This window comes from Scyliorhinus canicula, chromosome 9 (genome assembly GCF_902713615.1).
Source record: "Scyliorhinus canicula chromosome 9, sScyCan1.1, whole genome shotgun sequence".
NCBI classification, from domain to species: Eukaryota; Metazoa; Chordata; class Chondrichthyes; order Carcharhiniformes; family Scyliorhinidae; genus Scyliorhinus; species Scyliorhinus canicula.
The window spans coordinates 100,563,549-100,577,709 of NC_052154.1; the positions used below are offsets into that span (position 1 = coordinate 100,563,549).

At 45.6% G+C, this 14,161-nt stretch overlaps 1 protein-coding gene across 1 annotated transcript in view; it reads right to left on the reverse strand.

Annotated features, from left to right (window-relative positions):
- Window positions 1-367: 367 nt before the first annotated feature.
- The window catches only part of LOC119970922 (mucin-6-like), a 415,844-nt gene continuing 402,050 nt past the window's right edge, over window positions 368-14,161 (reverse strand). The window contains exon 32 of the mRNA XM_038806032.1: window positions 368-405. Within this exon, the coding sequence (XP_038661960.1) occupies window positions 368-405 (38 nt within the window). The remainder of the gene's footprint in view (window positions 406-14,161) is intronic.

The following is a 14,161-nucleotide window of genomic DNA, read 5'->3' on the forward strand; positions in this document are numbered from 1 at the left end:
CTGTCTCCTAGTCACACCCAACATGAAGAGGCGGGAACTCGGCTTGAGCTTGTCTTTCTTCCCACCTCTAGTGCTGCTATCTCGTGGTTATCGCGCTGTTACTTATGTACATTAAACCTTTATATACATACCGATATGCATATCAGTCAAAGTTTTCGAGATGCTGCAAGCTTTTAATCAGCGATGAAGGAAGTAGTCGAGTTCTGAATGAGTAATCACCTGGATATTAACTGACTAATCTTCTAATTTACTCTAATGGATAGGTAAAAGTTGACAGCTGTGGTTCAGAAATGGAAAACTATCTTGTTCGGAGGAAGAAATTTTAATCCAAAGTTATGGAAAACATATGTTGACAGAATGTTGTTTTTTACATACTTGTTGTTGCAGTTGATGTTGATGTTGATGCTGTAAAAAACAGTTAATGATGTGAATATACAGAATGGAAAATCATTCCATCACCTCTCAATTCAGAATCCCAGTTGTCAAATGGAAAAGGAAGATCGACCGTGCATGTGCATCAAAGGTGATAGCATGTTGCAAGCAATAGTTGAGAGAGGAACCATTGTATCATAACACAGCAAAGTGAATAAACATTTGAAGCAGCAGAAGGTACTGGAACCTGTATTACTATCAGAGTAATGAGGATGGATTTAGGCAGCTGTCGGAAAAAGGAGCTCAGAATCCAATGGGACAATTAGTGCTAATAATTTCTGACTTTAGTAAAATTTCACTTACTCAATGGGAAATTTGCTGTACAAAATCAAAGGTTAATTCAGAAATATTGGTTCAAATATTTCAGGTTCATGAAATACTGCTGTTGAAAATTACAACTATGCAGACATTGGGTGGAATTTAATGCCCTCCTCCGTGCTGAATCTGGTGGCAATGCGGCATTTCATCATCAGGACAGAGGTGGGTTGTGAGCTCACTGCCTTCCTGCCTCTGCCCGATGAAGTCCATAGTGTGCAGCTCCTGGATGGCCTCCCCAGCCCACCACCAACTGACGCACTTCAGTGGGAAATTCCACGTTGGGTTTGAGGGGGTGCTCTTATTAAAACTCATATGGTGTCTGATCACTGTGCACAAGTTGTGAAGGAGAATCCCCTTTTAGAATCACGCCCCTGGCCTTACTGGCCTAATATTGGCTGACTGCTCGTCATGGATGGAATTTGGACCCATAATGTCCATGATCCCCGGGATGAACCATCACTGCAGAGGTTGGCATTTAATGAGGACGGCGTTCTGAAACAGAGACGATGCAGGGCAATCACCTCTTCTCAAGCCGATGACCAAAACTCTCATCACCGACAATAAAGTATTTCGATTAATTAACGCACGTTCTTTTTGTCATAATATATACCAGTATATCATGGTGCAGACACACACACTGACTGACACACAGCAAGACCAATCAACACACACAACACCACAGCCAATCACCGGTTAGAGCACACTCACTATAAAGACAGAGGGCAGCAGTTTTCCTGCTCATTCGGGATGCAGCCTCTCAGAAGGACAGAGCTCCCAGCTTACAGCACAGATATTCACCATGTGCTGAGTGCATAGACTGTTTAGATAGGCAAAGGTCTTTAGTACAATCTATCATAGTGTCGACCACAGTGAAAGTATGTTCAACAGTTTCTAGGTTAATAAAATAGTGTTGTACTATTTCAAGGGTTGGTAGCCTGAAAGTGTTACTGCTGAGGTTAACACAGTCTCCAAGGATCCAGAGTACCCAACACATCACTTTTGATCAATAAAGGTATTATTTTACTAACTGGTGAAGATATACGTTAGTAAATACTAAATAATCCTGTGATTTTTTAAACAGTGTATGCCAATTATCGAGTTCTGAAATCCACTGTCATTCTCATTACAACGAATTCATTGAGAGCTGAATGGGAAATCATTCAATTTATATTAGCAATTTGATACCTGTTGTTGTTGGTGGCATTATTGTTGTTGCTAGAAAGTAAAGATTTGGAAGTTTAAGTGAGGGGAATATTGAGCAATTACATCATCTTTCAGTTGGAAATGCTGATATGAGGTAAACCAAGGAACCTGCTCACCAAGACTCTACCCTGAATCAGAATCATATCGTGCAGAATGAGGCCATTTGACCCATCAAGTCTGCACCAACCCTCTGAATTAACAATCTACCCATATCCACGTCACCGTCAGCACCTCCAATCCCCGAAACGTAACCTGCACATTCTTGGACACTAAGTAGCAATTTACCGGGGCCAATTCACCCAATCCACATATCTTTGGCTGTGCGAGGAAACCGGAGCACCAGGAGGAAATTTACATGGACAGCAGTGGAGCAAGGCACCTGGCCAAAGAATACAATGAATGTGTTAGATTTTGGTGGAAGGTGAGATGTAAGTGAGATGCAGGGAGGTGGGCTTTGGTTGGCCTCTAGAGGAATCGGGGTGATGTGACATTTGAGGGACAGGAGTGATGCCAGTGACACAGATGGGGTGACTCACTCAAGCTGGCCTAAGGAGGTCATTCATCTTTCTCCTGCCCCGGTCCCAGTACTGATGGTGAGGCAGGCAACACTCACCACTGCATCGAGCTCGGATGGGAAAAGCAGGGTGCAGGTCTCCGTGAAGCCATCTCCTTGGCTGAAATGAGGATGTTTGGGGAGTGGAGAGCATATAAGTAGCTCCAGCTAGTCAGACTCTCCAGCACCAATTTCAACCCAAACAAATTGGATGCCAGGGGAATGGGATTTTCTCTAAATTCTCATGGACAGAGTGCTGGCCTAGCTGTATATCCTGACTCACTTCCTGAATAAAGCCCCAAAGGAAATGCGAGCCAAACTATCATAATGCAAAGGTAGTCTAACGTGTTTCATAGAAGTCTTTTTCTTCTGTAAAACAACAGTACCTGCGCGAGGCACGGAACACTTCACTGGGTTATGTTTGCATTCTACGTGGCTCCACAGTGGCCAAACTTTAAAACTCATGCTGGGTAAGTTAACCTAGCCCACAGCAGGGGAGCACAAGTTCCAATGATCATGGGGAACAAATCATCCCCAGCTGGATGAGTCCAATGCACGCCATTCCACCCATGCAATTTGGTCCAAGGGGCAACACTTAGTCTCTTCAACGGAGAATCTGGCACTGTGTCTCCACTCAGAAGTCTATAAACGGATCATCTATTGTGCAGCGTTTAGACTGGTATGTTTGACCTTGAACCTCGGTGTGAATTTGATTGTAATTAACTCCAAGCCTGTTTAAATTGCATTTACTTCAGTGTGCTTGTCCGTTTCTCAATCAGAATCCCCTATTTTCCGGTTTAAACTTTAATTCCCAAAACCAACGTTTGGATTCATATGATGAATCACAAACAGATATGCGGCACACCGCACACTTATATGAATTACATGCGCAATGCACAAAAACTTACAGAGTAAACATTGCCCTTGATTCTTGCCACCTGCTGCTACCCAGATTCTCCCTGCAGGAACGTTGCACCAGCTACTTCACTCTGATCCCAGTAAAAATGCCATTGGTGTCTCACTGGAGAAATTTGAGAGGCTGACGCCTACTTTAGGCGGGTGTTCCACTTACTTTTGTTATATTACCTTGTGTACTGTAAGATAATCATTTGCACCTTTCCAACATGATCCTGTACTCAATCTTCGTTAAAACTCGAGGTCTCCAATGAAAGCAAATTGTTTATTGAGTAAAGTTAGCAAAAGAACTGTGAGTTTGTTCTCTCTTCACTATCTAAACTACAGGGTTAAATTAACAATATTTGATATAACTCAACTGTGATTAACTTCACCTGCACTCTGAGCTTTCACTCTACCTCTGTCTATTAGTCGCACCCAACACAAAGAGGCGGGAACTTGGCTGGAGCTAGTCTTTCTTCCCATCTCTGCCACCTAGTGATGATCTAGCTGTTACTTCTGTATATTAACCCTTTATATACATACAGATCAGCACAACTTTCAGAGAAGCTGCAGGTTTTAAATCAGTGATGAAGGAAGTAGTCGAGTTCTGAATGAGTAATTACCTGGATATTAACTGACTAATCTTCTAATTTACTCTAGTTGGATAGGTAAAGGTTGACCGCTGTGGTTTAGAAATGGAAAACTCTTGTTCACAGGAAGAAATTTTAATCTGACGTTATGGAAAACATCTGTTGACAGAATGTTGTTTGATACCTACTCGTTGTTGAAGTTGACGTTGATGTTGATGCTGTAAAGAGCACAGTTAATTTTGTGAATATACAGAATGGAAAATCATTCCAACATCTCTCAATTCAGAATCGCATTTGTCAAGTGAGTGGGGAACATTGAGTTAATGAGGGAGTGCTGAATAAATTTGGAAAAGGTAGATTGACCGTGCATGTGCAGCAAAGGTGATAGCATGTTACAAAGAATGGTTGAGAGAGGAACCTATGTATCTTTACACAGCAAAGTGAATAAACATTTGAAGCAGCGGAAAGTACTGGAACCTGTATTAATATCAGAGTTATGAGGATGGATTTAGACAGTTGTTGGAAAAAGGAGCACAGAATCCAAAGGCACAATTTGTGCTGATAATTTCTGACTTTCGTACAATTTCACACATACTCAGTGGGAAGTTTGCTGCACAAAATCAAAGGTTAAGTTAGAAATATTGGTTCAATAATTTCAGGTTCATGAAATACTGCTGTTGAAAATTGCAACTCTGCAGACATTGGGTGGAATTTAATGCCCTCCTCCTTGCTGAATCTGGTGGCAATGTGGCATTTTATCATGCAGCTCAGAGGTGAGTTGTGAGCTCACTGCCTTCCTGCCTCTGTCCGATGAAGTGCATGGTGTGTCGGCTCCTGTATGGCCTCCGCAGCCCACCACCAACTGAAACACTTCAGTGGGCAATTCCACTTCGTATTTGTGGGGGTGCTTTTTTTAAAACTCATAATGTGTCTGATCACTAGACACAGGATTGGGAAGGAAAGTTCCCTTTTAGAATCACGCCCCTGGCCTTACTGGGTAATATTGGCTGACTGCTCGTCATGGATGGAATTTGGACCAATAATGTCCTTGATCCCAGGGATGAAACATCACTGTCGAGGCTGGCACTTAATGAGGACGGTCTTCTGAAATAGAAACGCTGCAGGGCAATCACCTCTTCTCAAGCCGATGACCAAAACTCACATCGCCGACAATAAAGTCTTTAAAATACTTAACGCACGTTCTTTAGATTAATAAATGTTATAACCTGCCTGCCTACCATTGGCTGGGGACTTATGACAATCCCACAATCCTCTGGGAGTATGAGCTTCCCCAATGAGGGGCTGGAGAAATCATTAGCAGACTCCCTGCATAAATAGAGCTGGCCAGTTTGGAACCAGCAGAGAGAGAGGAGTGAGCAACAAGGGAAGTTGCTGCTGCTGTTGTGTATATATGTTATTGTAAATAAATGTTATTTCTTTGTATCCTGAAAACTCGCGCTGGATTTTTCATGGCCCTCACAAAACTGGCGACGAAGGTTAAAGTGAATAGCTGTCTACACTGCTGATGCCACCTTCCTGGATTTTTGTTGGATACAGGTTGGAAGTTGTTTTCTATTACACCATGCCTTTGTATGGACGTTTGGATGTTTTTGATGCTGCGCTGGAAAGCTGGAACCAGTACGCACAACGGATGCGTTAACTATTTCCGGACAAACAACATCATCGAAAACGAGAGCCAGGTGGTCATATTGCTCACCGCCTGCGACCCGCATACGTTTGGGGTGATTAAGAGCCTGACATGCCAAGCTGCGCCGGACACCAAAACATTTTATGAACTTGTGAACTTAGTGGGGCAACGTTTTAACCCAACCCCATCCACGATAGTCCAACGTTACCAGTTTAATACCGCTGAGAGGACCCCAGGAGAATCCCTTGCCGACTATCTATTCAGGCTACGCAGGATTGCGGAGTACTGTGACTATGGTGAGACCTTGTCAGAAATGTTACGCGACCGTTTGGTTTGCGGTATTAACAATGCGGCCACCCAGAGAAAGTTGTTAGCCGAGCCAACATTGACTTTTCAACAGGCCATTCAAATTGTCTTGTCCCGGGAGAGCGCAGAACGAGGAGTGCAGGAGCTTCAGGGAATGGAGGTGCATGCCTTGGGGCGCAACCCCTTCCTTCCGAAAGCGTCCCCCTGCACCCCTGCGGTACCTTGGGCGAGGCGACGTCCGGATCGACGCCAGTGGCAGTTGGACATTACTCCCCGAAGGGAGCCTTCTCCAGAACCAATGGATCAGGAGCCATGTCCGTGTCAGACTTGTAGGCGCCAACCCCGTCGCGGACACCGGTCCTGGGGGCGCCAAAGGCGCCGTCATTCCGACCAAAACTGTGGCCAGCCATGGGGCCGTACCTTTCATTTGGATGAACCTGCAGCAACTACTCCCGAGGACGTGGAGATGGAGGACGACTGCCTGCAGCTGCATTGTGTGGCAGCTCCCCGTGTGGCCCCCATTAAAGGGACAGTACGGGTCAATGGTCACCTGCTTGAGATGGAGTTGGACACTGGCGCAGCGGTCTCCGTGATCGCCCAGAGGACATTCGACCGCATCAAGCAGGGTATACAGACCCTTACATTAACCGACACACAGGTCAGGTTGGCCACCTACACGGGGGAACCATTGGACATTGCAGGAACTACGATGACCCCTGTTGTTTATGGACGCCAGGAGAGGCGTTTCCCTTATCGTGGTGCGCGGCCATGGGCCCAGCCTGTTGGGTCGGGACTGGTTTCACCATTTGCGGTTGCAGTGGCAGCACATCCTCCAAACAGTTTCTGGAGGGTTGACTGAGGTGTTAGGACGATACCCAGATGTATTCTAGCCTGGTTTTGGGGAAAAGAAAAGGAGCTGTAGCCCGTATCCAAGTCAAACCAGGAGCCACGGGTGCACCCGTCTATTTCCGGGTGCGCCCGTGCCTTACGCCTTGCTCGAGAAGGTAGAACGGGAGCTCACTCGTTTGGAGACATTGGGTATCATCAGGCCCGTCCGTTTCGCTGACTGGGCAGCACCAATTGTACCTGTAATGAAGCCAGATGCAACAGTTCCCTTGTGCGGCGACTATAAACTTACAGTGAATGCAGCTTCCCGACTTGACCGATACCCAATGCCTCGCATAGAGATCTCTACCCGAAGCTTACAGGCGGACTCTCTATCACAAAATTAGATATGAGTCACGCTTACCTACAGTTGGAGCTGGACCCTGCTTCCCGGCCATATGTAACGATTAATACACCCCGGGGCCTGTATGAATATACACATTTGCCCTTTTGAGCATCCTGTGCCTGCGCTATTTTTCAACGCATTATGGAGGGCATTTTGAGAGGTTTACCTCGTGTTGCTGTCTACTTAGATGACGTTTTGATCACAGGGACGTCGGAGTAGGAACATTTGGAAAATTTGGAGGCTGTCCTCAGACGCTTTTCGGAGGCTGGAGTCCGTTTACGCCACACAAAGTGCGTCTTTCAGGCGAAGGAAGTAGTCTACCTGGGGTATCGGATGGACCGCGAAGGTTTTCACCCCGTCGCAGAGCAGGTGCGCGCGATTCAGCAGGCCTCCGCCCCGACTGACACTTTGTTCGTTTCTCGACCTCGTAAACTATTACGGAAAGTTCCTCCCCAATTTGGCAACTACGCTGGACCCGTTGCACCTTCTGATGAAGAAGAATCACACCTGGGTTTGTGGTCAGCCGCAAGAAACCGCTTTCCGGCGGGTAAAACAACAATTGTCGTCGTCTGGGTTACTAACCCACTATGACCCTGGAAAGCCTTTGCTCGTCACGTGATGCATCCCCGTATGGTCTTGGGGCCGACCTGTCCCACAAGATGGAGAATGGGGCTGACGGCCGATAGCTTTCGCCTCCTGCACATTGACTGCAGCAGAGAAAAAGTACGCGCAGATCAGAACGAGGGCCTGGCAGTGGTCTTTGCGGTGAAACGTTTCTACCAGTACGTATATGGCCGCCACTTCACTATTATGACTGATCATAAGCCTCTGCTGGGACTTTTCAGAGAGGATAAGACAATACTGCCCATTGCTTCCGCACGGATCCAGCGCTGGGTTTTGTTGCTCACTGCATACGAGTATTCTCTGGAACACAAACCAGGAACCCAGATAGGGAATGCTGACGCACTGAGCCGATTGCCTTTATCGACCGGCCCCATGTCGACCCCTATGACCGGTCAGGTGGTTGCAACCCTAACTTTTATGGACCCTTGCCTGTGACGGCATCACAGATCCGTGAGTGGACCCAGACGAAGCCAGTCCTGTCAAAGGTTCGGAACATAGTCCTGTATGGTGGGCAGCAGAGACAGCTCCCAGGCGAGTTGCGGGCATTTTCCTCCAAGCTGTCAGAATTCAGTGTGGAAGACGGCATCCTTTTGTGGGGGACGAGTGTGATTTTCCCGGAAAAAGGACAGGAGCTGATACTGAGAGACTTGCACAATGGGCATCAGGTGTGACCAAAATGAAAATGTTGGCCGGAGATATGTCTGGTGGCCAGGCCTCGACACCGACATTGAGAAGGTGGCCCAAAACTGCTCCATTTGCCAGGAGCATCAGAAGCCTCCGCCGGCCGCGCCTCAACATCACTGGGAATGGCCTTGGGCATGCTTGCATGCGGATTTCACCGGCCCTTTTCAAGGATCCATGTTCCGTCTATTAATCGACGCCCGGTCTAAATGGCTAGAGGTGCATAAGATGGTAGGCACAACATCCTGCGCAACAATCGAGAAGATGCGTTTGTCTTTCAGTACGCATGGCCTCCCCGAGGTGGTGGTAACTGTCCGTTCACAAGTGAGGAGCTTGCGAGGTTCATGAAGATGAACGGCATACGCTATATCCGCACTGCCCCTTACCACCCGGCTTCAAATGGGTTGGCGGTGCGCGCAGTGCAGACATTCAAACGAGGCTTTAAGAAGCAGTCTTCCAGGTCGATGGACACGAGACTGGCTCATTTTTTTGTTTTCATAGAGCACCACCCCCCCATGCAGTGACTAGGGTAGCTCCCGCAGAACTTCTCCAGGGCCGGAGACTTCGCACCCGCCTGAGCATGGTTTTCCCGGACATTGGCGCAAATGTACGCCGCACACAAGAACAGCAGGGACATGGTTTTCTTGGCATTGGCCATTTCGGCAGTTTACGCCCGCTGACCCAGTATTCATTCGGAATTTTGCTGGTGGTGCCCAGTGGGTCCCTGGTGTAATCATTCACCAAACAGGCCCCATTTCTTACCAGATGCAAGCCCACGGTCGTCTCCAGCGCAAACATGTAGACCATGTTCGCTCCAGAAGACTATCCCTTGCAACAAGTCCCCGCCCCAGGAGCTCATTTATACAGCCGCAGAGACCAGACACAATGGAAAGTATTCCTCACAACTTCCTCTGGTGCCTCACTCAAAGCCTGTGCAGTTCGTGACATAACCGCGTGGAGATAAAGACACCGAGATGACGGAGGCTGCAGACTCTGACTCCGACATGGAGACAGAAGACACCTCAGAGGGGAAATCCTCGGGCCCACGGGTCGTGGATGTACAACCGTTGCGCCGTTCATCACGGAAGTGCCGCTCTGCATCTCGTTACACACCGCCCGATCCAGCGTCTTGTGCAAATGGTGTCTGGCCTGCGGCAAATCGAGTCTGACGCACTCCTTCGCCAGGGTCTAAGGTGGATTCCTTGGACTTTGGGGGGCGGGTGGGGGGGGGGGGGTGGCGGGAGGATGTTATAACCTGCCTGTTTACCATTGGCTGGGGACTAATGACAATCCCACAATCCTATGGGAGTATGAGCTTCCCCAAAGAGGGGGGGTGGAGAAATCATTAGCAGACTCCCTGCATGAATATAGCTGGCCAGTTTGGAACCGGCAGAGAGAGAGGCGTGAGCAGCAAGGGAAGTTGCTGCTGTTGTTTATCTATGTTATTGTAAATAAATGTTATTTCTTTGTATCCTGAAAACGGGTGCTGGATTTTTCGTGGCCCTCACAAAAATAAAGTTATTATTTCACTAACTGGTGAAGATATACGTTCGGCAATACTAAATAATGCTGATTTCTTTAATAATGAATGCCAATTTTCGAGTTCTGAAATCCACTGACATTCTCATTACAATGAATTTGTTGTGAGGTGAATTGGAAATCATTCAATTTATCTTAGCAATTTGATACCTGTTGTTGTTGGTGCCATTGTTGTTGTTGCTGCAAAGTAAAGATTTGGAATTTTAAGTGAGGGGAATATTGAGCAATTACATCATCATTCAGTAGGGAATGCTCATGACGTAAACCAAGGAACCTGCTCACCAAGATTATACCTGAATCAGAATCATATCGTGCAGAAGGAGGCCATTTGACCCATCAAGTCTGCACCAACCCTCTATCAACATCTCGAATCCCCGAAACCTAACCAGCTATTTCTTCGACACTAAGGAGCAATTTAGCAGGGCCAATTCACCCACTCCACATATTTTTGGCTGTGGGAGGAAACCGGAGCACCAGGAGGAAAGTTACGTGGACAGCAGTGGAGCAAGGCACCTGGCCAAAGAATACAATGAAGGTGTTAGAGTTTGATGGAAGGTGAGATGTAAGTGAGATGCAGGGAGGTGGGCTTTGGTTGGCCTCTACATGAATGGGGGTGATGTGACGTGTGAGGGACAGGAGTGATGCCAGTGGCACAGAGGGGGTGACTCACTCAAGCTGGCATAAGGAGGTCATTCATCTTTCTCCTGCCTCGGTCCCAGTACTGCTGATGAGGCAGGCAACACTCACGGCTGCATCGAGCTCGGACTAGAAAAGCAGGGTGCAGGTCTCCGTGAAGCCATCTCCTTGGCTGAAATGAGGATGTTTGGGGAGTGGAGAGCATATAAGCAGCTCCAGCTAGTCAGACTCTCCAGCACCAATTTTAACCCAAACAAATTGGATGCCAGGGGAATGGGATGTCCTCACTCACTTCCTGAATAAAGCCCCCAAAGGGATTGCGAGCCAAACTATCATCATGCAAAGGTAGTCTGACGAGTTTCATAAAACTCTTTTACTGCTGTAAAACAACAGTACTTGCGTGAGGCACGGAAGACTTCACTGGGTTATGTTTGCATTCTAATTGGCTCCACAGTGGCCAAAGGTTTAAACTCATGCTGGGTAAGTTGACCTAGCCCACAGCAGGGGAGCACAAGTTCCAATGATCTTGGGGAAACACCCATCCCGAGCTGCATGAGTCCCATGCACGCTATTCCACCCATGCAATTTGATCTAAGGATAACACTGAGTCTCCTCAACGGAGATTCCTGCACTGTGTCTCCACCCAGAAGTCTATAAATGGATCACCTATTGCTCATCGTTTGGACTTCCAACTCTGACCTTGAACCTGCATTAGAATTTGATTGTAATTAACTCCAAGCTTGGTTAACTTGCATTTACTTCAGTGTGCTTTTCCAATTCTCAATCAAAATCCCCTAATTTCCAGTTTAAACTTTAATTCCCAAAACCAAAGTTTGGATTCATATCATGAATCACAAAACAGATATGCGGCACACCGCACACTTAAATGAATTACATGCAGAGTCCACAAAATCTTACAGAATGAATATTGTCCTTGATTCTTGCCACCTGCTGCTACCCCGATTCTCCCTGCAGGAACGTTGTACCAGCTACTCCACTCTGATCCCAGTAAAAATGCCATTAGAATCTCACTGGAGAAATTTGTGGGGCTGACGCCTACTATAGGCAGGTGTCCCATTTACTTTTGTGATATTACCTTGTGTGATACATGTTACTCATTTGCTTCTTTCCAAGATGATCCTGTTGTTGATGTTCATTGACACTCGAAGTCTCCAATTAAAGCAAATTGTTTATAGAGTAATGTTCGCAAAAAAACTGTGAGTTTGTTCTCTCTTCACTAACTAAATTATAGGTTAAATTAACAATATTTGATATTTCTAAATTATGATTAATTACACGTGCACTCTGAGCTGTCACTCTCTACCTCTGTCTGCTAGTCACACCCAACACAAAGAGGCGGGAACTCGGCTTGAGCTCGTCTTTCATACCATCTCTAGTACTGCCATCTGGCGGTTATCTAGCTGTTACTTCTGTATATTAACCCATTATATACATACAGATATGCAGATCACTACAACTTTCAGAGAAGCTGCAGCTTTCAAATCAATGATGGAGGAAGTAGTTGAGTTCTGAACGAGTGAATACCTGGATATTTACTGACTAATCTTCAAATTTACCTTAGTTGGATAGGTAAAAGTTGACCTCTGTGGTTTAGAAATGGAAAATTCCTGTTTTCACAGGAAGAAATTTTAATCCGAGGTTATGTAAAACATATTGTTATAACCTGCCTGTTTACCACTAGCTGGAGACTAATGGCAGTCCCACAATCCTTAGGGAGTATGAGCTTCCCCAATGAGGGGGCGGAGAAATCATTAGCAGAGTTCATGCATAAATAGTGCTGGCCAGTATGGAACCAGCCAGAGAGGAGTGAGCAGCAAGAGAGTACTGCTGCTGCTGTTGTATATATATGTAACTGTAAAACAATGTTATTTCTTTCTATTCTCCAAACTCGTGCTAGATTCTTTGTGGCCCTCACAAAACATATGTTGACAGAATGTTGTTTTTACATACCTGTTGTTGATGTTGATGCTGTAAAGAACACAGTTAATAATGTGAATATACAGAATGGAAAATAATTCCATCATCTCTCAATTCAGAATCGCAGTTGTCAAGTGCGTGGGGAGTATTGAGTTAATGAGGGAGTGCTGAATAAATTTGGAAAAGGAAGATCGACCTCGCATGTGCAGAAAAGATGATAGCATGGTTGAGAGAGGTACCATTGTATCTTTACACAGCACAGTGAATAAACATTTGAAGCAGCGGAAGGTACTGGAACCTGTATTACTATCAGAGTAATGAGGGTGGATTTAGACAGCTGTGGAAAAAGGAGCACAGAATCCAATGGGACAACTTGTGCTGTTAATATCGGACTTTTGTACAATTTCACACTTATTCAATTGGAAATTTGCTGTACAAAATCAAAGGTTAATTCAGAAATATTGGTTCAAATATTTCTGGTTCATGAACTACTGATGTTGAAAATTGCAACTATGTAGACCTTGGGTGGAATTTAATGCCCTCGAATTAATTTTGTTTTTGGTTAACCTCAATTCATAATCATTTCATAAGTATTGAATTTTTAGTTAATATTGCAAAGGGAGCATCTATATCAGGGGTGGGCAAACTTTTCCGTGCAAGGGCCACATTCAGAAATTCACAATTTTAAAGGGCCGCATAGTATATTAATTAATAGTGCCGGTTGTAACCAATTGGCGTGCGGCATATACCTCAGCGCTTCCCCCGGCGGCATCCTACCTTTAGCCCTCTTTTTCTCTACTTTTCAAAAATGGCACTTCACCCGGTTATGATTCTGGGAGCCTCATATAGAACATAGAACATAGAACAGTACAGCACAGAACAGGCCGTTCGGCCCTCGATGTTATGCCGAGCAATGATCACCCTACTCAAGTCAACGTATCCACCCTATACCAGTAACCCAACAGCCCCCCCCCAATTAACCTTATTAATTTTTTTTTTTTAATTGTTTTTTAAAAAAAAAATTTTTTTTTTATGACTTGATCTTGGTGGGCCGCATAAAGACCTTTGGCGGGCCGTAGTTTGCCCACCCCTGATCTATATGTATATAAAGATATAAAATCTGGCTTTGGGCATTGCGGTAGCACATTAGTTAGCACTGTTGCTTCACAATGCAAGGGTCCCAGGTTCAATTCGCGGCTTGGGTCACTGTCTGCGTGTGTGTTTTTGAGTTTCTTGTAATTTTGTTTTCACCTAATTATTTTTTTTCTCCAAAGAAGGGGAGAATGTTAAGTAATGGGTTCAGAGACATTCCAAATAGTTGTCTCATTTATGTTAGGTATCCAATAATTGACACCAATATGTAAAGGGGCTTCAGGTGGCCTTTGTGTCAGGTGATGTAATGTTACAGTTTTGTGCAGAGTCTGTTGAATTAATTAAAGATGTTTGTGGAAAAGGAGCAGAACCTTTGACTCTTTATATCACAACAGCTCAACGTATAACAAATTGTTTTGCTGTCGGTGCCTATGAACTTCCCTGAGCCTTTCCATTCATTAAAATAGTCTCTC